The sequence below is a fragment of the Talpa occidentalis genome, unplaced genomic scaffold (assembly GCF_014898055.3).
Source record: "Talpa occidentalis isolate TD23 unplaced genomic scaffold, MPIMG_talOcc4v2.1 talOcc4.5, whole genome shotgun sequence".
Classification (NCBI taxonomy): Eukaryota; Metazoa; Chordata; class Mammalia; order Eulipotyphla; family Talpidae; genus Talpa; species Talpa occidentalis.
Genome location: NW_023604861.1, coordinates 55,895,620 through 55,919,557, shown reverse-complemented (window position 1 = coordinate 55,919,557; position 23,938 = coordinate 55,895,620). Strand labels below are relative to the sequence as shown.

At 39.8% G+C, this 23,938-nt stretch overlaps 1 protein-coding gene and 1 long non-coding RNA gene across 5 annotated transcripts in view; one reads left to right on the top strand and one right to left on the bottom strand.

The window, feature by feature from the left end:
• The first annotated feature begins 379 nt into the window (after positions 1-379).
• The window catches only part of LHFPL6 (LHFPL tetraspan subfamily member 6), a 231,476-nt gene continuing 207,917 nt past the window's right edge, over positions 380-23,938 (top strand). Inside the window, exons 1-2 of one of the 3 annotated variants that reach the window (XM_054701608.1) lie at positions 380-512; positions 2,009-2,581. In XM_054701608.1, coding sequence (XP_054557583.1) covers positions 2,197-2,581 — 385 coding nt within the window. In that variant the 5' untranslated portion in view covers positions 380-512; positions 2,009-2,196. Of the gene's footprint in view, positions 513-824; positions 973-992; positions 1,061-2,008; positions 2,582-23,938 lie in introns of those variants that run through there. The other 2 variants (XM_054701609.1, XM_054701610.1) reach the window with 2 other exon arrangements.
• On the bottom strand, positions 10,314-23,590 carry LOC119258860 (uncharacterized). 2 transcript variants are annotated; one of them, XR_005128346.2, is made up of 7 exons: positions 23,518-23,590; positions 22,219-22,402; positions 16,467-16,539; positions 13,116-13,215; positions 12,299-12,485; positions 11,193-11,337; positions 10,314-11,065 (listed from the first exon to the last, which is right to left on the bottom strand). It is a non-coding gene; the product is annotated as an uncharacterized LOC119258860 (long non-coding RNA). The 2 variants fall into 2 exon arrangements; XR_005128345.2 differs by having other exon boundaries at positions 12,385-12,485.

Genomic DNA, 23,938 nt, shown 5'->3' with positions numbered 1-23,938 from the left:
TTTGAGGGAGTTGCTCAAAAGGGGTGAGGGGTGGGAGGGCTGGGGCCGAGGGCGCGGGCCGGGGGCCGGGCAGCGGGGCGCGCCCCCAGCCCCGCGCCGGGAAGGTCCGCGCCGGCCGCGCGCGCCCTCGGTCTGCGCTCGGGGAGGGGCGGGCGCGGGCCGGGCGCGGCGGCGGGGCGGGGGCGGTGCGTGCCTCGCCTGCCAAGGGAGAGCGGCTCCTCTCCGGCGAGCCCGGCGCCCCGCGCTGCCACAGTGCTCCTGCCGAGCCGCCGCCGGGGACGCGCGGGCTCCCGGGGCTCCGCGGGGCCGGCGCAGCGGGCGCTTCTGCCGACTCTCCGCCGCCTGCCCGGCCGCTCCTCTCCGAGCCCGGCCGGGGTCTCCGCGGAGGGCAGGGGCCGCGGCGCGGGGGGAAGGACCGTCCTTTCGGCCGCGGATGTGCTGCTCGGGCCAGACGGCAAGTTGTGTCTGCGCTCGGGACCCGGGAGGGAAGGTGGCCGCCGCCCGCCAGCCGTGTAAGTGGAGCGCTCGGCTGCCTCGGAGGCGTGGGCTCCGCGCCTTTCTCTCGGAGCCCCGCTTCCCCGGACGCCGAAGTTGGGCTGCTCCCCGGCTCTGGACTTCCTGAGCCCGGCGGCTCTGTCGCCTCTCCCAGCCTCCGCGTCGGCTCGCGGCGTCTGCCTCCGGGGGGTGCTGCTTCCCAGCCTGATTTCCTCCCTGCGCGCGGGGCGGGCGGGCATTTGTCCTTCTCCCCCTTTTGGGGTTGAGCGAGCGCTGTGTGTCTTCAGGAGTCTGGGGATGGGTGGGTGAGGGCTTGGAGAGGCTGGCTGTGGGCCGGTCTGGATGAGGACGCCTCACCTCCCGTCTAGACGCGGACCCTCCGGCCCCCTCCACCCCCCGGTCTGCCCCAGCCTCTGGGGCCACACGGACTAACTTTAACCGCTGATGCTAACCACAGTGGACAAGATTTTTAAAAAAGTATCTGAGCTCCCCTGGAGCGACACCCTGGGTGGGAGGCAGGGTGTTGGGTGGAATGAAACGGGTGCCTGTGAGGGTTGGGGAAAAGGTAAGATGAGAGAAGTGGGGATTTGCTGTGAACCCTGAAAGCTGAACTTTGGAGTTCTGGAGATGGAAGTGTAGCTTGCATGGGCTCTGTGCTTCTAGATTCATGTCTTTATGGAAAGTGTGGGAAGTGGTTCAGGAACTGTTTTTGAGAAGAAAGGAGGGACGGGAGTAATGCACGCAGAACCTTCTGAATGACTGGAGTTGGATGTGGAGTACTGGGAAGCCAAGGGCACTTTTCAGTTTAAACTCTGACAGTCATTCCACTGAAGAGATGGGTTCAGTAATTTTTTTTTTTTAGAACCGATGAATCAAAACTGCACTTCTGAGCAACAGCTCAGAGAAGATGGCCAAGAATGAAGGAATTTACAAATGTTACTATATGGGTACTGGGGGTGCCTAAAAGTTCCATTTAATATATTTGCCTAGACAGTCTATAATGTTGGTTGAGTTTATGATTCCCTGTCATTGTGAAAATCAGTTATTTTGTTTGGGTTTCATGTAAGAGTTAAGACACCTAAAGGGACATAGAAAAGTTGCTACAGACTATGAGCATGAACTTGCAAGCCAAATAAACCGCGATACGGTTCATTTTATTATAGTATTTGGAGTTATGTTTACTGCCAGTAAAAAATGCTACATTACTTTTAATGTGCGCATGTGAAGTAAATTCACTGACTTGGCAAATGGAAGTCATGCATTTCTTTAAATAAATAGCTGTCAGAATTAATTTGAGAGCATTTGTACAAGATAAAGACATGAAAAAGCTTTGGGCTAGTTTGACAAAACTTGAATCAGAAAAGTTTGTGGAAATAACTAGTTTTTCCCACTTTTTTTAAAGTGTTGAGCAGAGTATGAGTGCTTATTTCTTGAAAGTTATAAACCAACTGAATTGGTGTTATCACTTCTCTAAAAATTATTTAACTTTTAATATTTCCTGTTGTTTTACCAGGGACCATCATCTTTACTACAGAGGATGGGAAGGTGATGCGCAGTGAGCCAGAAGATCCGTTCTATTAATAGATACTCATCCCTACAGAACTTGGATTACCTGTGGGTCCCTGGCGGTTTCACACATTTACTAACTCCTGTGGCCTCAGAAGAATTACTTTGGGTCCTCATTTTTCTCTCTGGTGAACGATGGCTTCCAGTCTGACTTGTACAGGAGTAATCTGGGCTTTGCTCTCATTTCTTTGTGCTGCCACCTCCTGTGTGGGGTTCTTTATGCCTTACTGGCTCTGGGGCTCACAGCTGGGCAAGCCTGTGTCCTTTGGCACTTTCCGGAGATGCTCATATCCTGTGCATGATGAGACCCGGCAGATGATGGTGATGGTGGAGGAATGTGGGCGCTATGCCTCCTTCCAGGGCATCCCCAGCACGGAATGGAGGATCTGTACCATCGTGACAGGCCTGGGATGTGGCCTCCTCCTCCTGGTGGCGCTCACTGCCCTCATGGGCTGCTGTGTGTCTGAGCTCATCTCCAGGACAGTGGGAAGAGTGGCTGGAGGAATTCAGTTTCTGGGGGGTAAGTGATTTGCTAAACTTGCGTTGTTTGCCAGAATCCCAAAGCAGTATTGAAAATTATATTTCAGTTGTCTACTGAGATTATTGTAGTTGATTCTTGGAATACTTGGGGGAATTAGACATGGAATGGCTTTGGTGATAGATTGCCAGAATTGAAGATTTTTACTGTAGCTGCTTTACAGCTTCAAGAGCTGTTCATTTCTGTATATTCTAAGTACCCATCTATGTGAAGCAGTAACATCTAGGTTGTTTATAATGTAGTAGGAGAGAAGGTTTGGATTTTATGACTTCTTGCTCTTTATGTTCAGCAACAAGCACTTAGATTTTTCTTGTTTTATTGGAATCCTCAGGACTTTAGAGATGAAGACTTCATAGAAAAAAATGGAAAAGGTTTTTGATTCCATGTTGTCATCATAAGCCTTTAATACTCTTTGGTGAATGTGAAATTGATCCTGATCCAATCTCAAACTGTCTTTCTAAATAAGTGATTACAGTTTTAAGTGAGAGATCAGTTTTACATTAACTGTGAATTTCAGTATGCCACAAAGATAACTATGGGCTTCATTGCCTTGTGAGGATTTAACTTCCTTGGGTGCTCTTGTTGTGGAAAAAAAAAAAAAAGAATATTTATCAAGTGATGCATGCTTGTCCCAAATGGACTGGATAGTTTCACTAACACCAGAAAAAGTTTGATTTTTACTTGGGTTTTCTCCAGTAAGTATTGCTTCAATATCTCTGGTCATATGGTTTTAATTATACTTTATATATTTTGCTCTGTGCTTTTCACCTCCATTCTTCAACCTGATGGACTGAACTTGTCTGATTTACAATCTGCCCTGGTGAAATATGACAACGTCTGTAGATAATACAGAGTGAAAGGAAGTAGGAAGCCAGGAAACATGTAAAATGTATTTGTAACTTCATTACAAAGTAAAAGTCTGCTACTTTTCCATTTAGTGTTTTTTCCAGTCTTTGTGAAGAATCCAGAAGAAAACAATTAAGAAGGCATAGTTATGAGATAGACTCAACATATTGGGGAAAAAACCACCACCACTTTCTTTTATTTTAATATAAAATTTTTCAAGTAATGTTTTAAGTAAGAAAATTCCTGTGCTTAAAAAAAAAATTCAAGTGCAAAAAGTTTTGTGTTTTGCATCAAGAGATAGCAGTTTTACAGTTCTTTATTTCCTTACTGATGGAATTGTTCTTGTCTCTGTTTTTTCCCTGTGGTTTTCTGTCTTTCTCTGCCTAAGAAGGCAATTTGGGGGGCTTAACTGTCCTCTCTTTATTGCCTCAGTGTTCAACTTGAGCTAAGTTCTTTCTAGTGATCTATTAATACAGAAAATATAGCAAAATGATTAGGAGACAAAAAGAGTTGCTATTGAAAGTTGAAATATTATTCCAGAGTTTAAAAACTTATTGACACCACAGGTTTTTAGAGAATGGAACTAATGCCAGAAGTATTAAAGTTTTTTTTTTTTTCTTTAAGAACAAACTTGATTTGCTGTTTGTATTTCACTTGGCTCAGGAAAAATGCTTAGGGAGTTTCTTTTTCTCCTCTTATGGTAAATATTACTTTCCATTTTTTCCTTTCATTTTAGGGCAGGGACTGCTATTATTTCTGGCAGAACAGGAAAATGCTTACAAAGAGAAATCAGTTTTTATTGATTATCTTTAAATGTATAATGAAGGAAGGCAACAGGAAGAGAATCTGAGACCCATGAGATTTATGCTTCCTTCTCTAAGCTATGTATAGATTTTTTTTTGAATTATATATAGTTAAATATTCTACTTACAGAAAACTCAAGGGGAAAGACCGCTGGCAAAGTTACATATATATGTGTATATACACACACATATATGTATAAAAGGACTTTTTTTTCTTCTTGTATATGTTTTTCATGAACTTTGGCTTGGTCAGAGTCACTGACATTAAGCTAAGGATATAACATTACTCATATTTATTTGGTGTTCTCTCATTTTTCGTATGGGGCAAAACCAATTCTGAATGTAAAACCTAAGAGGGTTTTTCTGATTCAATCCTCTTTAAAGCATAAGTAAATACACCCCCTTACTCAAGGTAATAGTAAATTAAAAATTAAAAAAAAGCTTGGATTATGCAAAAGGTTTTAAAAATTGTAGTATTCATCACTTTGACTTAATGGTAGACTGGTTGACCAAAAGATGCTTCAAAAAAAAATTCCTCCTGTTGTTCAACTTCCAATTGTTTGAGGTTTCATTCATAAAAACTAAGTGGTAAGTAATTTTATTTTATGAAATATTTCATTAAATATGTGGGTTTCTTAAAGACTGAAAAATACCGTGTCAGTGAGTTCTATGAATTCCATAGACACCAAAGCTTAAAGAAATATAGTCAACATACAGGGTATCTGCTATAAGGCAGAGTCTTTCACTGAAAATGATTCACTCAGAAGGGTTATGTTTAGGTAAAGTTAGGGTTGCTCCAAAAACAACAGGAAGCAGGGGGAATGGCTAAGTACAGAGGCATCCTACTTAACCCTGCCTGCTGTGTGTAGAGTTTGCACATATGGTGTAACATCAGGCAGTAAAAATCCTGCAGTACTCTGGAACTACTTAAAGGACAAAGTGTCAGCCTTAATTTTGAATTGTTGATTAGAGGTTAAAATGTCACTGGTCAACTGATAGGACAACACAAAATGGGATTGTTGTTCCTGCCCATTTGCTATGTATAGGAGGAATACTTCAGGGAATCAATGGCTTCTGCTTTCCCTTTGGTAACTTGTACTTAAAACTTTAATTGTCATCATCTCCATCTTGTTTTTTAAATTCTCTTTTTTTGGTCATAATTTTTAAAAGCCGATGTGGGTTAAGTTTTATCCTCAATTGAGTTTTTAAGAGGCATACAGAGACCTTTTGAGGAATAAAATTTATAACAAAAACATTAACATGAATACAGTATGGTAATGTTGCTATCAGGAGGTAGAGATATTTAGTTTTTGTCAGTTGAGTATAAAATTGTGTGCTTTTGAATACTGTTTCAGTAGTTAAGTACTTAGCAGAGTTTTTGAAAGTTAATTTCAGACTTTGTGATGCTGTTATAGGACAGGGAGAGGGGCAGCCCAAACCCCGCAAACCTGCCTATTCTAAATGGGTTCTGCCATCCGCCGCATCAACACAAAACATATGACACTTTAATGGGAAGGAACTTTAATAAAAACTAGGAAACAATACAGGTAAGGCAAAGAGTCTAGTTTCTAAATGAAGCACCCAAAGTTACCCGTCCCCTCGTGGGTAAAAGTCCATCCATATGGGATTGGCCCAGAACAAGGCCCCAAAGCCTGCTACAAGTCTAAAGCATCTTCCAGTGGGGACCCACAGAAAAGGGTCACAAACAACTGGACAAGCCCGGAAGGAAAAGAGCAAAATCAACATCAAGATAAAAGCTGCCATTGTCACCTCCCCACAGGTCTCACCCACATTTGTGCCACCTAGTCCACGACCAAAAGACAAGCACAGTTTCTTCACGTGTCTCTAGGCTCCACGCGCCTCTTCCAGGTCTCCTGGCTCCATCCTGCTTCCTTCCTCAGTCTCTTCTGCAGCTTCTTCTCTCCCTGCTCAGCTCCACCCTTCCTTGGGTGGGGCAGGGAAGCTGGAACCTCCCCCTTTCCTGGGGACCACCCTGTTACAATGCATGTGTTAGTGAAATGTCTTATTTATTTGTCCTGTAAACGAAAAGTTTCTCCTTAAGTTCTGTCATCTGGTGCTTGCAAACATGAAGATCTGAAATTGTAGATTTCACCTTGGGAAACTGATGGTGCTGTAATGAGAGGTACACCAAAGAGAGTCCCATATTTGTATCATTTTCACATTTAGGTTGAATGTCACATATAAAGTGGGTGTAGGATGCTAATCAGTAGCAAACAACTACCTTTCCTGTAGTTTAAACACTGTTCTGTTCTATGAAGCCAGGGGAGACTGTCATCTCCTCAACTAATTGGTAGTTAAGTGCTTCTCAAACAGCAGTGATAACTGAGTGTTACTTTGGGGTCCCTTTCTCAGTGTGCTGACAGTGTCCTTGCCCTTCCAGAATCCCTTTCTCTAGTATCACACCTGGACATGTCTTTCAGCCCTTTAGAGTGAGGGGTCAGGATTCTCTTTTTCTTGTGCCACTTTAAACCTGACCTGTCATATGATATGCCACATTATACTTACCTTATATCCAGCCTTCCTGTCATGTGACAACTGAGGAATAAGATAAATGATGTGTTGGCACATTAATGGTCATAGTGGCTTTTTACTGATAAGGTCCTATCTAGAAGAAGTTGTTTTCATTTTAAGAATCCCGAGCATTTCTTAGACCAGTTGAGGGAGCAGGCAGGACTCTTTTGCTCCCCTTTGTTCTGTGTAGATGACTTGTGGGTCTGCTACTCCTAAGCAGCCTATTCGGCCACCATTTTGTTACCTACAGTTCTAAATCCTAAGCAAGATCAAAATGAGCTGGTCAGTTAGGTACAGGAGCCCAACCTTGCAAGGTGCCTTTCAAATCAATCAAGAGCACAAAGCCGGGTCATGCTGGGAAGGCTATGCATCACGAGGTATGACCGGGAATGCCCCAGAGCCTGATGACGGATGCATAAAACATACTCCCAACTTATACATCTGGAGGTTTGACCAGGAACGTCCTGGGGGGCTGAGGACTGATGTACGACAAGGGACCCCAGAAGCTGATCAGTGGAAAGGCTTTAATTTAAAAAACAAAAACAAACTGCAAAGTTAAAAATAAATAAATAAAGATCTTTCCATTTAAAAAAAAAGAAGGTTGAAACCATGGCTGGGAAACTAGAGCTTTATCTAAATTACAATACCAAGTCATCAAGCAGATGAGAGGTGCCTGGAGGGCAGACTCACAACTCCTGATACCATAGATGACAGAGCACCTTTTCTAGTTTCACTTCTCTATTTTCTCTTTGTTCTCCTTCCTCTCAACTGATGCTGTATAATTCTTGTATCAATAAAAAAGCCAAGATCGTGCCTTCCCAGTGACGCAGTGGGTTGAGAGCCATGCTGTGTGGGTTCTATCCCAGCCGGCTGGCAAGACTCCCACATGGTACTGCAGACCTCTTCTGTTGGGCCCGCTGCTCCCCTCAGCAGTGTATTTCTGTCGTCCACCTGTTCTGCTCCCTGCTCTGTCTCTGGTGAATCCTCTCACCCTCCCGCACCTCTGGTCTGTACCCCAGCTTTTGTATAAAAATAAATAAATCCTTAAAAAAAAAAAGGCCAGGATCTTGCTCTTCAGCAGCATCCTGCATTATGTAACCTGCTCCATGACTCCCGTTTCTTTATCAGTGGGTGTTGCCCAATGCAGCAGTCACTCACTGCTCCTGTTCCCTTCAGCTCCCTCTGTCCTACCATATGGGGTGTGTAAGGTTCAGGTGTGTTGCCTTATGGTCTGAACCAGTGGTTCTCAAACTCTAAGATGCAGCAAAATACCAATGCCGTGTTTTAAAAGATGGATTCCTGGGATCTACCCAGGAATTTCTGATTCTGTAGGTTTGATGGAGGCCTGATAATTTGCATTTCTCACAAGCTCACACATTATGCTGGTTGAGACCACAGTTGTGAACCATATTCTAAGTTAAGACTTCAGATTTCTAAAACTGTGACTTCAGGTAGATGGTTTACTTCTAGAACTTGAAGTTAAATTGTATCATGATTTGCTATCCATCTCTCTAATTAGAGTGCAAAGATCATCTTTTTATTGGGCTTATATTGGAAGCTCTACAAGATTTTCCCCTAGACTTGTTTAGATTGGTTTCCTTTACAGGATTGAAATCTTCATTCAATTTATGTGGAGTAGAATCTTTCTAAGAGAACTTTTTGATGTTTAACTCGTTATGCTTTGTTGTCATCAGTTAACACAACCATCCATAACTAGATATTACAGAGGCCAGGGTCATTATGGATTAGTTGGTCTCACTGACTCAGAGATTTCAGATTGGTTAGCTGTCTCAGAAAATGGTTTGTTATTTGCAAAGCAGACAACTGAGGAAAGTGAGTTCATCACCATTTCTATAAGAACTCAAAACAGACACTCGAGAGTCACATCATTTTATACAGTATTGTAATATGTTTAAAATTTGCACTCCTTACAAATTCTTATTACATATCAACACTTGAACCCTCCAGCTTGACAAGAATGTCCTATTGTGTGGATTGTTTATAATAAGTAAGAATAACATCAAATTCAAAGCTTCTGTTGCTGGGTGTCATTCAAGTTCAACTATTCGTTCTCGTAAGTTATCACTTTCAAGTGTGTTCTGAGGAACAGTGTTTCCTGGGTATACTAACCGGTATTAACAGGAAAAAATAAAATAGTTTTGGAAACAAGTAGATTCGAGAAACACTTGTTTATGGAAAATTAATTGGTTTTGTTATAGCAAACTTTACAAGCTTTAATATACTGATGACTGGTAACAGCCTTCTGGGGAAAGGAGAGTGCAGGACACAGTATCAAGTGTTTTCCAAACTTAGTTGGACCCATATCCTGAAGGGATCAGTGATCTGTGGAACATATTCAGTTCCCATTTCACCTTCATGAGGCAAGTCATTTATTACTTTTCACAGATGAGAATACTGAATTTAAGTGAGTGACTCTTAAAATTATCCCACTGGTTACTGGTTGAGCTATGAATCCTAACACCATAATAGTAAAATGGTAATTGAAATTCCATCTTGTATTATATGTAGAATTCAGAATTTATGACCATATGAATAATATGTCTCTTAACATGGGTGAATATTTGTGTAGCTTCTTGGGTCTTCAGTTTATGCTTATAGTTCCTAGAACCACTTACAGTAATGTGATATGGCAACTTTTGCCAGTTCTCAAAAAATTATGGTAAACATTAATAATGTAGAATATAGTACAGAGGCCATTTGCGGAGAATGCCAGAACATCTGACCAAAGCATACTGTCTTTTCAAAAATATTTAACAAAAGAATTTTATCTTTCATTATTATATTTTCACCAAGTTTTCTAATATTAAGTACCTCACTGTTAGAGGTCTGTGTAGTAATCCTTTATTAAGGCTAAAGATACTGTTAATCCCAGAGGACCCTCTTCTTAAATAACAAAACCAAGGACTTAGTGTCTCTTTAAAAATAAAGGATAATGCTCTGCTTTGTCCATCTTGCTCAATATTGTGATAGAAACAAAGTTCTAGCTAGATCATTTGAAAAGAATCTAGGAATTTCCTGGGCACTTTTGAGTGGTTATTTTAAAAAGATCATGAGTTTAGATTCAGCATTGCCTCAGTTCTGGTACAGGGATATTGCTGACTAGTCATTGGGAGTTCTTTTCTTCTCTTTAAATGATAGATGTCATGCCACTTAGTGATTTGTTTTTAGAATTCATGACACTCAGATTATAATGTAAACTCAGAATTGAGCTACTTATAATTTCAATAAATACTTTACTTTCCACGTGTCACATATTTTCAGGAATCGGGCAATACCAGAAACCTTGATGTACTGAACCATATAAAACAGTGTTGAATAAAAACAAAGTTTTAATGATGGTTCTGTGTTTTTCTGATGAGCCTTATCTCTTCAAATAGAGCAGGAACTAAGATTTGTATTTTTCTTCTTACCCTACAAGTAACTAGAGAGACAAATGACATCTTAGATATTCAATTAATACATCATCTACAATTAAATTTTAGTAATTAACAGCATTTTAATCTGAACTTTACTATACCTCACAGGAACATTGCAAGAATGAAATAAAATGATGTTACAGATGTGGAGACATTTAAAGTGATGTCTCCTGAGGGTACCCCTCTGAGGATGTTAGTCCTTTGCGGGATAATGTTCTGTAGTTGTATGTGTTGAAATGATGTTGCATAATACTACGTCTCCCTCTTCAAGCACATTTTCAAGGCTCTGGACAAGCTTTAATTATTTTCTGCAATCATTAGTTGCTGTCATCTGAAAGTTTATGTCCCCTCCAAATTCATTTGTTGAAATCCTAAAGCCAATGTGATGGTATTAGGAGGTAGGGAGTCTATGGGTAGTGATTAGATCATGATTAGATCACGAGAATGGAGTCCTCATAATTGAGATTAAGGACTTGACAAAAGAAGTACAAGAGAGCTTCCATGTCCCTTTTGCATTGCAAGGCTACAAGATGTCTGCAACTCAGATGAGGGCCCCTCCCCAACTATAATGGCACCTGATCTTTGACTTCTAGCCTGTGGAAACTGTGGAAAAGAAATCCAGATGCATCCAAAGGACTCTTGATAGTGAACACACGTCTCCATGATTTGCTGTAGATAGTAATCAGCTGGTGAAGCTTGCTCAGCAGTCTCACGAGGTGCTCACCAACCTTACTCCGTGTGTGAGTCATTTTCCATTCTGCCCTTCCATGACTACTTTTCACAGACGACTTTTCCCAGAAGTCTTGATGCCTTTGTATCTGGGTGGATTCAGGCAATGGCAGGAACTTCTGGAAAATAGGAGGCAGGGAGAAGCCAGGCTATATCACCCCCTCTCACAATTCCTTGGGCAGTATCTTTGATGGCAGTCCTCTCTCCTTCTAGAAAGCCTGCCCTTCATCATGGTCATGATCCTACCCTGGTCAGTCCAGTTGTTCGGTTACTGGTAACACCATCTGCTTCCAGTACCACTCCAGTCAAATGGATGGATGGAGTTTTCTGCTGTTGGCAACTTCTGGATAGCCTCTTTAACTCTTGCTTGACTCTTGAACTCTTCCATTACCTGTGTAACCAATTTTCTATATTAAATTCTATGTGCTCAAAATACCTATGGTGGTTCCTGCTTCCTGGTTGACCTTGCCTAACATGTAAGTCAAATTCCTACTTGAGCCAAGGGGCAGATAAGGTCATTCTATGAATGTTCAGGATTTGGGGTAAATAGACAACAATTACAGATTTTTGATTTGGGAATGCCTAGGCTCTGTTGAAGTATGAACAAAATGCTGTATTAGCACAGGCCCTGAAAGGATCTGTGAAGGCTTCATAGTGGAGGTGTCAGTTGATCTAAAAGCTGAGCAGAAGATTCACTGGACCTCTGGGCAGGAGGAATACTGAGTTCTCAAAAACAAAGTGTTATAAGAAGACCTAGTGTGAATTCAGGGCATGAAAACATACTTAAGGAGTGTGATGGGGTGATGTGAGAAAGGGTAACAGTGGCGGGGACGGAAGGAGTCAGGTCGTGAAGTTTCCTGTTTATATTCCATGCTAGGGATTCTATACATAACGAAACTTAAGCAATTGAGCGGTCACGAGTCAAATTGACTCAGGAACTATATAGTCTAATACCAGTGAGAATAAATATTGATTTGGGGGCCATCCAAAATCAGGAAGGTGAGAGGCCTGTTATAACAGTTTCAAGCGGAGACAAAGGGAATGTCATCGGAGCTGTGAGAATAAAGAGAAAGGGATTTTGAAAGCATTTTTCAGGTAGAAGCAAACAGATCCTACTGTTCCTATTTTTAGATGAATAGGTGAGGGAATAGATGAATGTCTCAGTAATATTTATATTTCTGCTTATGTAAGAAACCAGGCATTTTCTTTGTTCTCCCTAGTCCCTCTGAAAATTTTAAAAATAATAAATAGGAAAATATAACAAATTATAGTAGCTATGGTTTTTCTTACAAAACCAACCATTTTAAGAAGTAATAAATATTGCTGGATTACAGTGTGTAGATGTAACTTACAACTTGCAGTGTGGCTATCTCTGATCTTTAGTATTGTTTGCATGTTCATCTGTGTGTAAATGAGCACTCCTGACTGCTCAGCACACCTGGGGGCTTCTAAGATGAGCATCTTGATGACAGTAAAAGTAACTGTTAGTGTCATTAACTTCACTGGCTTTTCATCAGCAGACATTTTCCTTTTCTCTCCCTGAAAATGCAGGGAAAAATATATATATAAATACAAAAACAATAAGTAAATATAAGATTTATTTTATATATTTTCATTAAAATTTCTGACATTTTCAATGATACCTTTAATTTATAAAGAAATAAATAAATGTTATCAACATGTTTATGATTGAAAATTGATGTCAAGTTCCTTGTAGTAAATTAATCTTTTAGTTTGGAGATCTAGTAGTCTGCTGTTAGTCATGCCACAGCTTTATATCAAAGGAAAACAAGAAAGGTAACTATTCATCCCTTGGTTATTACCTGTGAGTTAATATTATCTGTGATTATGATCTATATTCCATGAATCAATTACATTGGAGGCCATGAGACATGAAATGTATTTTTTGGTCATTCCAGTATAATTTATAGTGTCCATGTATTTGTCATATCAAATTTTTTCAAAAAGTAATGTGCCTATAACCACTAAAACAGCATGATTCTGTGATTAAGTCGAATTCTCATTTGACATAGTGCTCCTTGGTGAGAGCCACTGAATAGAGGCATGACTTTCTTAGATTTTCTTCCTCTCTGCCTGTAAGCTCTAGCAGTTTTTCTAAACGTGCTCTTAATGTTATCTTAGGATGCAGTTACCCAGGCCTTCAGATACCTTCCGTGTAGGTGCAGATTGTCCTTGGTGATGTGGTTGGGTTGGCACATCCAGGAAACCGTGGACTTATTGCCAGGTCATGGCATCCCAACATGTGTGCCTGGAAAGGGGGTATTATAGGTCAAAGTCAGTGCAACTTTTTCTCCTCATGGCCACAATTGGCTCCCCATAAAAAATCAAACCCCCCAGATTACTTATCCTTCCCTTTTTAGTTGACTTGAATAAAAATGTAAGATTTCCCTCTTCTTCTCATGTCTAGAACAGAATTACAAATAGATCACCATTTTCTACAACTGAGTGTATGATCAAACATTGTTCTGTTGCTGTTTGTTTTTCTCATTTGGGCTTGCATTATCTAATCTAAATGGACAGTTACAATCTTTAGATATGAAAGCAACTCCTTTACAGTTGTTATAGTTACTTCTAAGTAACTAAGAATTGATTCTAACAGTACTCTGAGGAAGAGTAACAATTTTAGTCTTAGCAGCCCTGGTCTTCACATTTTGAAAGTGTAAACTACCTACCAGATGTAAGAAAATGAAGAAGAATTTGCTTTATATTGGTGCTTTTTTTAAACCATATTCAACAAATGGTTTTTAAGTTACAACTATATGTCAGGCTCTATTTTAGGGACTGAAGGTAATGCTGATTGGAAAGTTATGGCTTTTGTGTATCTAGAATTTTAGTCAGAGAGCACAACATTAATCAGTTACTCCCTAAATTGCAGATAAAGTTACAAAGGAGGTAAATGTTACAAAGTAAAGGTGCATCCTGGATGTTCATGAATTAGATGGAGTGCCAAAGAAGGCTTTCCTCAGGGTGACAGGTTTGAGTTCACACCTGAAGCATGGAGAAAGAGGAGGGGAGGTTCTTTCCAATGGGGGGCCAGCAGATTCAAGACCCTCAGGTGTGAGCAGGTGTGACTGAACAAGTTGCCTTTGAGGCACGCAGAGCTGAAAGCTTGAAGGAGGATGAGTAGATGCAGCAAGAGAAGGAGGCAGGGGCCAGAAGAATTAGTGATCAGGATTGGGTTAGGATATTCATGAGATCTGAAGCCCATAAAGAGAAGAAGTTTGAGCAGACAGATGTTGTTCATCCCTGTAGCTGCTCACATGACAAGTTCATTTAAGGCAAATTGTTGGAGAGTTCCATTGAAAGATAATTGGCAGAAATCCAGTTGACTGGATTTTTTCATGTTTACCAGTCTTAATAATACAACCATTTTGAAAAGAAAAAAGAAGGCATTATGGAATTGCTCTGTATATTGTTTTTATGTGTAAATTAATACTGTTGACTAGGCTTTGGTTAGGGGATATCACTGTTACCGACTTAAATCCTAATCATTTCCTTTATAGCATTTTTATACTTGTGATTACTTAATTTTTGAAATTATGTATATGATGTCTTACTTTTATGATTGGTTGTTCCACAGGGTAGAGGCTGCCTCTGTTTTATTCACCACACTATTCCCAGATAAAGAAAGTGCTTAGGAGAGAGTAGGTAATAATGATGATAATAATAATAATAATAAAAGCAATAAATTAACAAAAAGAGAGTAGGCAAATCATTTTCTTTGTTTGATAATATAATATGGTCTCTTTGAAAAGTATTTTATATGTGTTTTAATGCAGTTTAACTTTGCAGCTATTGATTACATTCCTACTTTGCAGAATAGCAAATGCTAAACCTTGTGCTCAACACTTACTTGAATATAGTGACATGTCTCCATTTAATGGGCTCAAACTCTAAGAAGCATGTGCGCAGACACAAGGCATGCAAGTGCTGAAAGGACTCAGGGACGTCTTATTTGGTTGATGTCCTTAAGGTCCTCTGAGAGATGCATCTTGGGAAGGTAATGTTATATGTTAGTCTCTGCCAGCTTTGGCCATATTTGAGTGCAGGCCCTGAGTCCTTTCTCCTGAGTCTTCAGCCTTGTCCAGTGAAAATGCCAGAAATGGCCCGGCAGGGATACATTAGGAGTTCTGGTTTGTTTTGCTGGTGACCAAATTGTAAATTGCTTTCCCATTTGTTGTAGTTTGCTGTAGGCAGCCACATGATCACTGAATTGCAACCTTTGCTTCCTGCTGGCTTTGCCTGACTTTCTTATTACCCCTCCCCTCCACATGGTATTATGAAAGTCTCACTGGACTGCACTTCACCTGGTTAAACCATGCTACTCCCTCCTTAGGTAGGGATCAACATGGTGAGACCCTCAGTTGTGGGAGGTACAAAAAACAGGAAGAAAATATAAAATAAATAAGTGTGACTTGGCAGCCAATTATCATTAGTGAGAAAGGGCATTAGTTTTGGCTCTCAGTTTCCACATCCATGAGCATCCTAGAAAAAGGCAGCCATTTATAATGAGTGGGATGGATGTCTGCAGGAAGCATGGTTCATGAGACAAGGTGATAAGTTCAGTTCCGGACAGTTTTTGGCTCAGGTTTTGGTAAAACTTCAAGGTAGGGGTCAAATGGTCTGGTAGAAAGCTAATAAGAAAGATCAGGGAGAAATACATAGATTCATGAAAACAATGTCTTTAGAAACCTTCCTGTGAGATAGTTTAGTTTTACTCTTAAGACATAGAGTTTAAACACTGACACATTCTTTTATCATTTGGCCATTCTTGCTGGAGCCTAAGCTCTTAACTATGGTTGACCGTATCATTCATTCTGAGCCTCCCCTTGGAGAATGTCAGCTGCTTAATAGCTTCTATGCTAGTGGAGAAGTTTGCTCTCTATAGGATAAGATTTTATTTTTCTGGAATAGCTTACAAGTAAAATCAAAGTAAGAAAAAAAAATCCTTCTGCATGATGTTCACTCCTTGGGGAGGGAAGAGCCTAGAAATGACCATGTAGTGAAAAAGCAGGAGTGTGAAGGATGCATATTTTAACCTTTTTTTTTTTTGTCTCATGCATAAAGATGGCATTCTATTTTGATCGCCTGGTTGAAGAAAGTCAGTTCATTTATCTCATCCACCCACTGGTGGCCATCCTGATTATAGCCTCCTGGTAGGCACCATTTAAAATTCAATTTGGCTGCCTGTGCCCTTGGTGCCCAGTAGGTTTCATTAAATTACACAGCAGTGAGCTCTTCTTCCCTGTGTGGCACCTTTTTATGTACATTTGACTTCTGTGTAATTTCACATAGTTGTACTTTGTGTGGAGTTCTAGGATGATTTTACCTTAATAATCTTGCAGGCCAGTTAGAGCAGATCTAGAAATCTGATTCTGATGGGATTTTAAGCAGGTGGAAAATATTGGATGAAGGAAATGTTTTTATTTCTCTACACTCGCCCTGTTTAGCTTGTTAGGCTTGTAAATTGTGGCAGATTGTTTTTGCAGCATTACTTACAGCCTGTGATTAGGAAAACAACAGTTTTCCCCACATGGGATGGATGCTTCAGGGTTGTACATGCAATCAGATTCTAGAAAAAAAAAAAGAAACTGTTTCTGTAAGACTATAAATAAAATTACACGTTAGTACTTCTTTTCACACTAGCAAATCTTAAAGCACAGCTTTCTGTTCATGTGTTCCTATTATCCGTGGTCAGAGGTTGTCAATAAAGCAAGTGAACACAGAATCTGGACAGACAGTGTTGAATTCTGCTAGTCATCAGCTTCACAGCCCTGGGCAAGTTACTGACTTTCAGCCTCAGTTCATTCATTTAATATGAATAGTAATACTAATCCACTGGGTTTTGTGAAGTTCAAGTAGATTGTGAATTTTAAGCAGATTGATAAATTAGATCCCCAATAAATAATGGATATTACTCTTAGTTCATTGGCCTTAAACTATGGTTAGTATATATATCAATCATTACACAGACATTTACTGAATCTTGCTCTGTGCTAGGCAATGCTCTAGGTACTTGATAATAAAAAAATAAATAGAAGCAAATGAAGGAAGAACCATAAAGAAAGAACTTTGTGTGTTTGTCCTTTCATCTACCTCTAGTTTATTATTGTACCCTATTGCATTTCCTTAAGCAATCTTTGAACCACTAATATTCTTATCTGCAGGTGACTTATTACTCTGAACTTAGTACATATTGTTACTTGCTGTATTTGACTTCCGCACATGAATTTGAGGTGAAATATAGATCCCTGTGTAAATGTTCTCAATATCTGGACAAATGGGTATTATTTATGTTGTTTTTGCATGAACCCCCATATTGTGAGTTTTTTGGTTTTCTCACCATGAAAGGTTTTTTTTTCTCCATATCTACAAAGTTTCTGAGCTTCCTTCCTTTAACCGTCTCTCACCCCCATATATTTACAGCCTGTTTATTACCTGCCCATATTTGTATCCCTTTTGAATAATCGCAAAGACCAATTAAAACTAATGTCAGCTGTGCTTAATGTAGCATTTTATAATATCCCAAACATCCCATATACATTTTTCTCATTTAATTTTAAAATCTTACTGCAGCTATGTGTTTGAAACTGCAAAGGGTACTATGGGAAACAAAAGAAATAAATATAATCCAGGGCCTTGACCTCGAGGAGTTTATAAATTCATGACTTTAGTCACTAGGCTCTTTCCCTCAGAAAGATGTCATTGTTATTCTACCAACATCAAGCTTCAGTATTGTGTTTTATAGCTAGATTGTTATTTTATCTTCACAAAATGAACCTTGCCAGTGATATTTGCAGGTGTATGTTGGAGTGATGTTCTCTAAGATTAGAGCTCAATTCAGGAGTTTTGGAGCTTTCATTTCTGATCCTCTGGAGTTGAGAAAAATAAAAAGAAAATAATATCTTTCATGGTTGTATATAATGCTTAAAAACTGCACCAAGTATATTGTAAGAGAAAGATAAAAAGTATTTTGAAACTGAAGATAGAGATAGGGCAGAAGAATGTGCTGTGAAACAGCAAATTATTGTGATTTCAGAGGCTGATACCATAGGATGATGAGAAATTTTATTGTTTTGAATATGTAACTGTATGTAATAGGAACGTACTACTACAACAGTCATAATCTCTGGGTGACCATTTAAAAAGTCATCTGGTGAGTTGGGGGCATTCAGAGGCAGGGACGGGCAAAAAGTGAGAACAAATTGGGGAGGGTGGTGGAGGACCATGGGTGCTTTGGTAGTGAGTAGGCTGTGGTGACCACACCTGAATGGGGGGTATCCTTTATTTCCAAAATACCAATAATGATGTCAACCAACATTACTTCAATTAAAAAATAAATAATTAAAATGTTTGAACTAAAATGAAAAAGCCGTAGGCATTACCATATGTTCTCTATGCATTGGCACATTTGTCACAAAAGGACTGGTGGCCAGTGGGATCCAGCAGAAGGTGGTTGTGTCACAGTAGGTGGTGAATGTCTGTTTTTCATCTGTGCTCCTTTCCCGAGCACTTGCCACCCTCCTGTCCATGTCGCCTCCAGAACTATCTGCTTGGCTGTGATCTCGATGCCTATCCTGGAAATGGCTCAGTTGCCCCTGTAGTTTGAAGACCCACTGCAGTGTGTACCACACTCCATTTGCCATGTTACCACCTACTGAATCATTTTTGTGCAATCCACTTTGGCCCAACTGAATTTTGTTTCTTGTGCACTATCTACACTATCCCACTTTCATGTTCTTGGTGACTCAGTTACCTTCACCAGTGTCTCCCCCTTTCTACAGGCTCAAATTCCACTTGTCTTATGAGGCCTGGTTAGAATGCTGGCATCTTTTATAAAGTCTTCTCTGATCACATGCTTGAAGGATTCCTGTCTCTTTGGAACGTCTTTGGAAATTTATCAACTTTTTTTGCTTTGAAGACTTGAGGGAACTCATCTACCACATATGGTTATTGCTGGCCCCACTATAGTCTCTTACCACACTCTGTACTTATAATTTTTACACTTCTTTGACTGATGATTTGTTTAAAATTATTTTGGAAAATTTTAGATCCAGTTACTCACATGAGCAAGCTACTAATTTGGGCTCATGAAATGCATACTTATGTTCTCTATGTTATACTGTTAACTACTCCCCCCCTTCTCTTTTTGTGTCTAATACTCTCATACCTCCTAGAAAAATATAGATCCTGTGAAATTTTGTTTTGGATGCCAATAGTCCTAGGCTTAAAATAAAGGTATTTATATGTAAATATTTCTCATCGAGTTAATTAAGAAAAACCTTTCCATTTTAGTTACATTCAGACCAGCAGAGAACATGGCAATAGTCAACATTTGAACATGTTACTCTGAGATAGTTTAGAGCTATTACTTCCTGTTGATTCAGTCAGTTTTGTTAGGGGTCTTTAGTAGGATTCTTTTGTCCTACTGCTCCATGATGATTGACTCAGCCATTTACTTCAGATAAAGGCTGAAGTAAAGAGAAATTGTCAGTGATATCTGTTGAGACATGCCCAGTGTGTTTTCAAGGTGGAGAACATACTAGAAAACCTTCTATTCATTCTTTGTTAATGGAGAACATGTCTTATTTGGCAAAGTGCCAGCACATTTTTGCTTCTGTTACCCAACATTTCTATATGAAAATATTAGCAAACCTAGCCCTCAATATTAGGGTTGTTTGAAGGAGACACATCAACCATCAACTAATGGATTATTGCGCTGTTCTTGAGGGTCACCATGCCAGACAGTTTCTGGAAGCTGTTCATCATACCTCTCATGGGACAGAAGTGTGTGGGACTTAGTGCTTTTGAGACAAGTGGAACATTTGAGTGTGTGTGCTTTGAGTTTTATTCTTTTAACATGTACTTGGAAATACTTGTGTTCCTATCCCAAAGGCTAGCCTTTCCAAACATCTAAAATGATTTCCTTAAACTTTGAACTACAATTGGCCCTCAAGTGTTGGCTACTTCGGTTTTGCTTGGAGAAGCCCCACTTTGTCACTCAGTGTGTAGCATGGAGGAGAGAAAGGGAAGATACATTGGTAAGCTAAAAGGAGCCGAGAAGTTTAGGAATATATCCTTTTAAGCTATAACATTTTTGTTCATGTTATAAAGGTCAGTTTAGCAGTCACATATTTTTTTTCTTGAACAGTTTTAGCTGTTTGTTTTCTTATTTAGTCTGTTAACTTCATGAAGATAATAAGTATACCTGTTGTTTTAGAGCTTCTCACATCTCTAACATAGAGTAGGTTTTGGTAAAAAGCCATTGAGCGAATGAATGATTGATGGATTCTATGTTATTATGAAGATGATAAGACTAATAGAGCATTGTTTACACCTCTCATGCAGGACCAGGGTCCAGTGCAAATAGAAAATGCAAGACAAGTTGTTAATTATAGAGAATTTATAGATGGTCACAGTAGAGCATTGAGACCAAGTGTGGTACCTGTGGTTCCCCGGGTAGCTCACTAGGGAGCTGCTCTGCTCTAATGAAGAAAGGAGCCCAGAGATTGGAAGTACCACCCTTCTTGGTTTCATTTGTGAATTAACCTTATTTCATTCTTTCATTTTGAGTTAATAATATGAATGCTTTGCTTTTTTGCTTCCTAGTGAAAGAGAGAGAGCAAGTACTTAAATATTGGTACCTGTCACACCACAAATTTGAACTAATGCTTAATTTACCATCTTTGAGATCAGCCAGTGCCCGTTTTCTTAGCATGAAATTTAAAGCAGTAAACTCCATCAACCTGAGCCATCTATTCTCATCCACAGAACTAGCATTTTACTGACTTACAGTGTGTTGTCCTAGTAAATCATTTTGACCCAAATCTGGTCTTTACGAACTCTGGTAAAATGATTATAAATTAGAGCAGTGACAAAGATCTTATTTCCTCTATGGTTTTGAAGACATAGGAACAAGTTCAAAATGGAATTGCCAGAGAGTCACTGGTCCCAGGAAGAGGTAAGAGAAACCTTTACACTCAAGAAATCCCCTGAGGTAGATTTAGTTTACAAGCGAAATTGAATTGTAATAAAGCAGAAGGAAGAGAGATATCCTCCAGGGCTACTTGCACAGTACATAAACCGGGAAGGAAAGTAAATGTTGGCTCCTTTGAGGTCTCCACAATTTAATAGTAAATTGGTGATTTCTAATCAGACTTGTCAGCACAGATTATCCTTCAATGCTGAAAGTAAATCTGAAGGTCAGGGCAGCCTGCAGTCTCTACCCGGGCTTCCAATGGCTAGAAATGAGCCACAAGCTGACACTGTGTGCATCCTGGGCAGAGGGAACTGGACACTAGAAGGGAAGGTGCTTGTCTGCTCCAGAGCTGGACTTTGAACTTTCTGATTGGCTGATTGCTACGGTGTCTTTGTTGCTTCCTAATCTTTAGTCTTTAGTTGATTGTCTTTAGTTGATTATCACTTATTACTAAAGGCAATGCCTCAGGAATTAGAATGAAGCTGAAGATAAATCTGGCCACTGGTATTTCTTGATCCCTGCACATAAAGATTAGGCAGAAGGAAGATTTTGTGACTAAAATGGTAGGTTATGATTATCTGTGGATCTTTATTATATTAGCTTTTAATTTATAGAGAAAATGGAAGACTAGTAGATTGGGAGAAAATGTACTTTAAAAAAGTCATTACTTAAGTGTATGCTCAAGTATGAAATGCTGATAAATATACTTCTGAAATGTTAGTCCTGAGGGCATTAACTGGATCACGAACCTGGGGTTATTAGCATGTTACTTGTTTCTGCCTCTGTGCTCTGTGACTTCCAAAAAGGTAATGCAGCCCTGGTCACCCACATATGTGACCATGATTGTGCATGTGTCCTTCCCTTCCCTCCCCTCCCCTCCCCTCTGACTCCGTTGCTGGAATCAGACAGAAGGGATCGTGTGCAGGTTGTATTGACGTGCTGGACACTTAACTCCTCGTGCTCATTAAGAGCCTGCTGGGATTGGGCAGGTAGGAAGCTGTGAGATAGCAGTGCTGCTCCAGTACATCTGCGAATGGTCAGCATTGTGGAGAAGGAAGATGTGAATGAAGCCATAAGACTCATGGGGATGACAGAGGACTCGCTTCTGGGTGACAAGGGCCAAACAACTAGGGCCCAGATACGCGCAGATTTGATAGTTGCCACTGTCCCGATTGGTTTCACAGGGCTCTAGTGTTCCAAGTCACAATTATGTTTTAATTTGATGAGGCAGAGCAGGAAGGAGGGAACAGAATGAAAGCTTGTTAGACCAACCTGCTTTCCTGATGAAGCTAAGAACCACATCCAGGTTCTTCCTCATACTTCCTCTTGGGAAGCAGTTCCAGTTCGCAGGAAACTTACTATGTCATCGTCCAACTACCTACCAAAACTGGTGCTGGCCGTGGCTCTGCAGTGCAGCTGGCAGGACGATTTAAACACACAGAAATTGATGAATGACCTAAATAAGAAAGGTGATCTGGTTTGTATGCCGCATAGGCTGGGGTATTTGTAATCTTTACCACATCTCTGTAAGGGAGTCTTAGTCCTATTTCACACATGAGTGCGCTGAGATTTAGGGAGGTCAAGAGTGTGGAGCAAGCTAGTGACTGATCTGGAATTCAAACATGGGCAGGTGAGTTCAAAATTGTTCCTCTTCCCATTATACATGACACAGATAAAGTGTGGTAAAGTTGGATCTCTTCTCTGGAGAGAAAACTCAGTGTTTTCTGAAATAATCAGAGAAGGTTCCATCGACCTATATGTAGTTTTTAAAGTAGAATATTTATGCTTTGAATAAGTAGGAAATAGAGGAAAATATTTCAAGCTTCCCTTTTTATGCTTTATATGTATTTCCTGTACAGCTTCAAAAGACATTAACTGTTAGCCAGCTCATCAATATTAATATTAGAAAGGATTTATCAGATGCAAGGCTATTGCCAGTATTTTCATGTGGGGAAAGGTAGAATAAAGATACAATGTCATTTAAGAGCTTGAAAATTTAAAAATAGTTTATAACACGTTACAATGTGTAAAACAAAGGCTTATAAAGTTCTGACCTCCAGGTCCAGAATTTTCTGTTGACATGTGAAGTTTTTCCTTAAATTCAGGTATTCATTCATAATTTTTATCTATTTTGATGATCATTGGTCTATTAAAATTGTCTTTATATTTTATTAAGAACCTCTAAGTATTTCTTAATCCTAGTACAAACCTGTGTGTGCAGTTTTTTAAAACATACATAAAAAAGCTTTCCTTTTGAAGACTAAGATTTATACTCATATTTAAATTATAAAATAATCTATTCCAGGAATCAATTTGTCACACCTAGTATTTGTCTCACCTAGTTGCTATTTTTTCCTTAATCGATATAGGTATATTTAAGCAAGAATGACCCTTTATTCTTTTTTCACTTCTCTTTTGCCAGGGGAAAATTTCTATCAGTTTTATTTTGTATCTAAAATATTGTTGTTTTAGAATTGCATACACCATACATCTTTAAAAATCTGTAAAAATAATGGATATGACTTTTGTCAGGTTAAAAACAGGGTTACACAATACATTTAACTTCAGTACCTTTTTTTCTTTATGTGGGTCTAAGACAGGAAATTTGCCATCATGAGACATTCCATGGTGTACATCACCTTTAACCTCAATACCATTATTCATTACTTTCCTGTGAATTCTGATCCACTTGCCTGTAGCTTTATGACCTAATGGCTGAAAGATCATGTGACTGTGGCTGACGTGGAGAAGTTAATGTTCACTAGCTGACATCTCCCACAAATCCCCTTCCTTAGGAGAAAGAGCTTTTTCCATCAGGTTTTAATGGCTTGGGTATGTGGGCCTGCGCGGTTAAGGTTTGGTTATTTGTGCAATAGCTGAGGCTTAAAGTGGAAGGTGATTATTAAAGTCAATAGAGGATGGAATGGGAAGACAAAAGGATGAAGGAGAAATAGGACGACCAAAATCCTATAGAAAGGAACAGAAGGGAGAC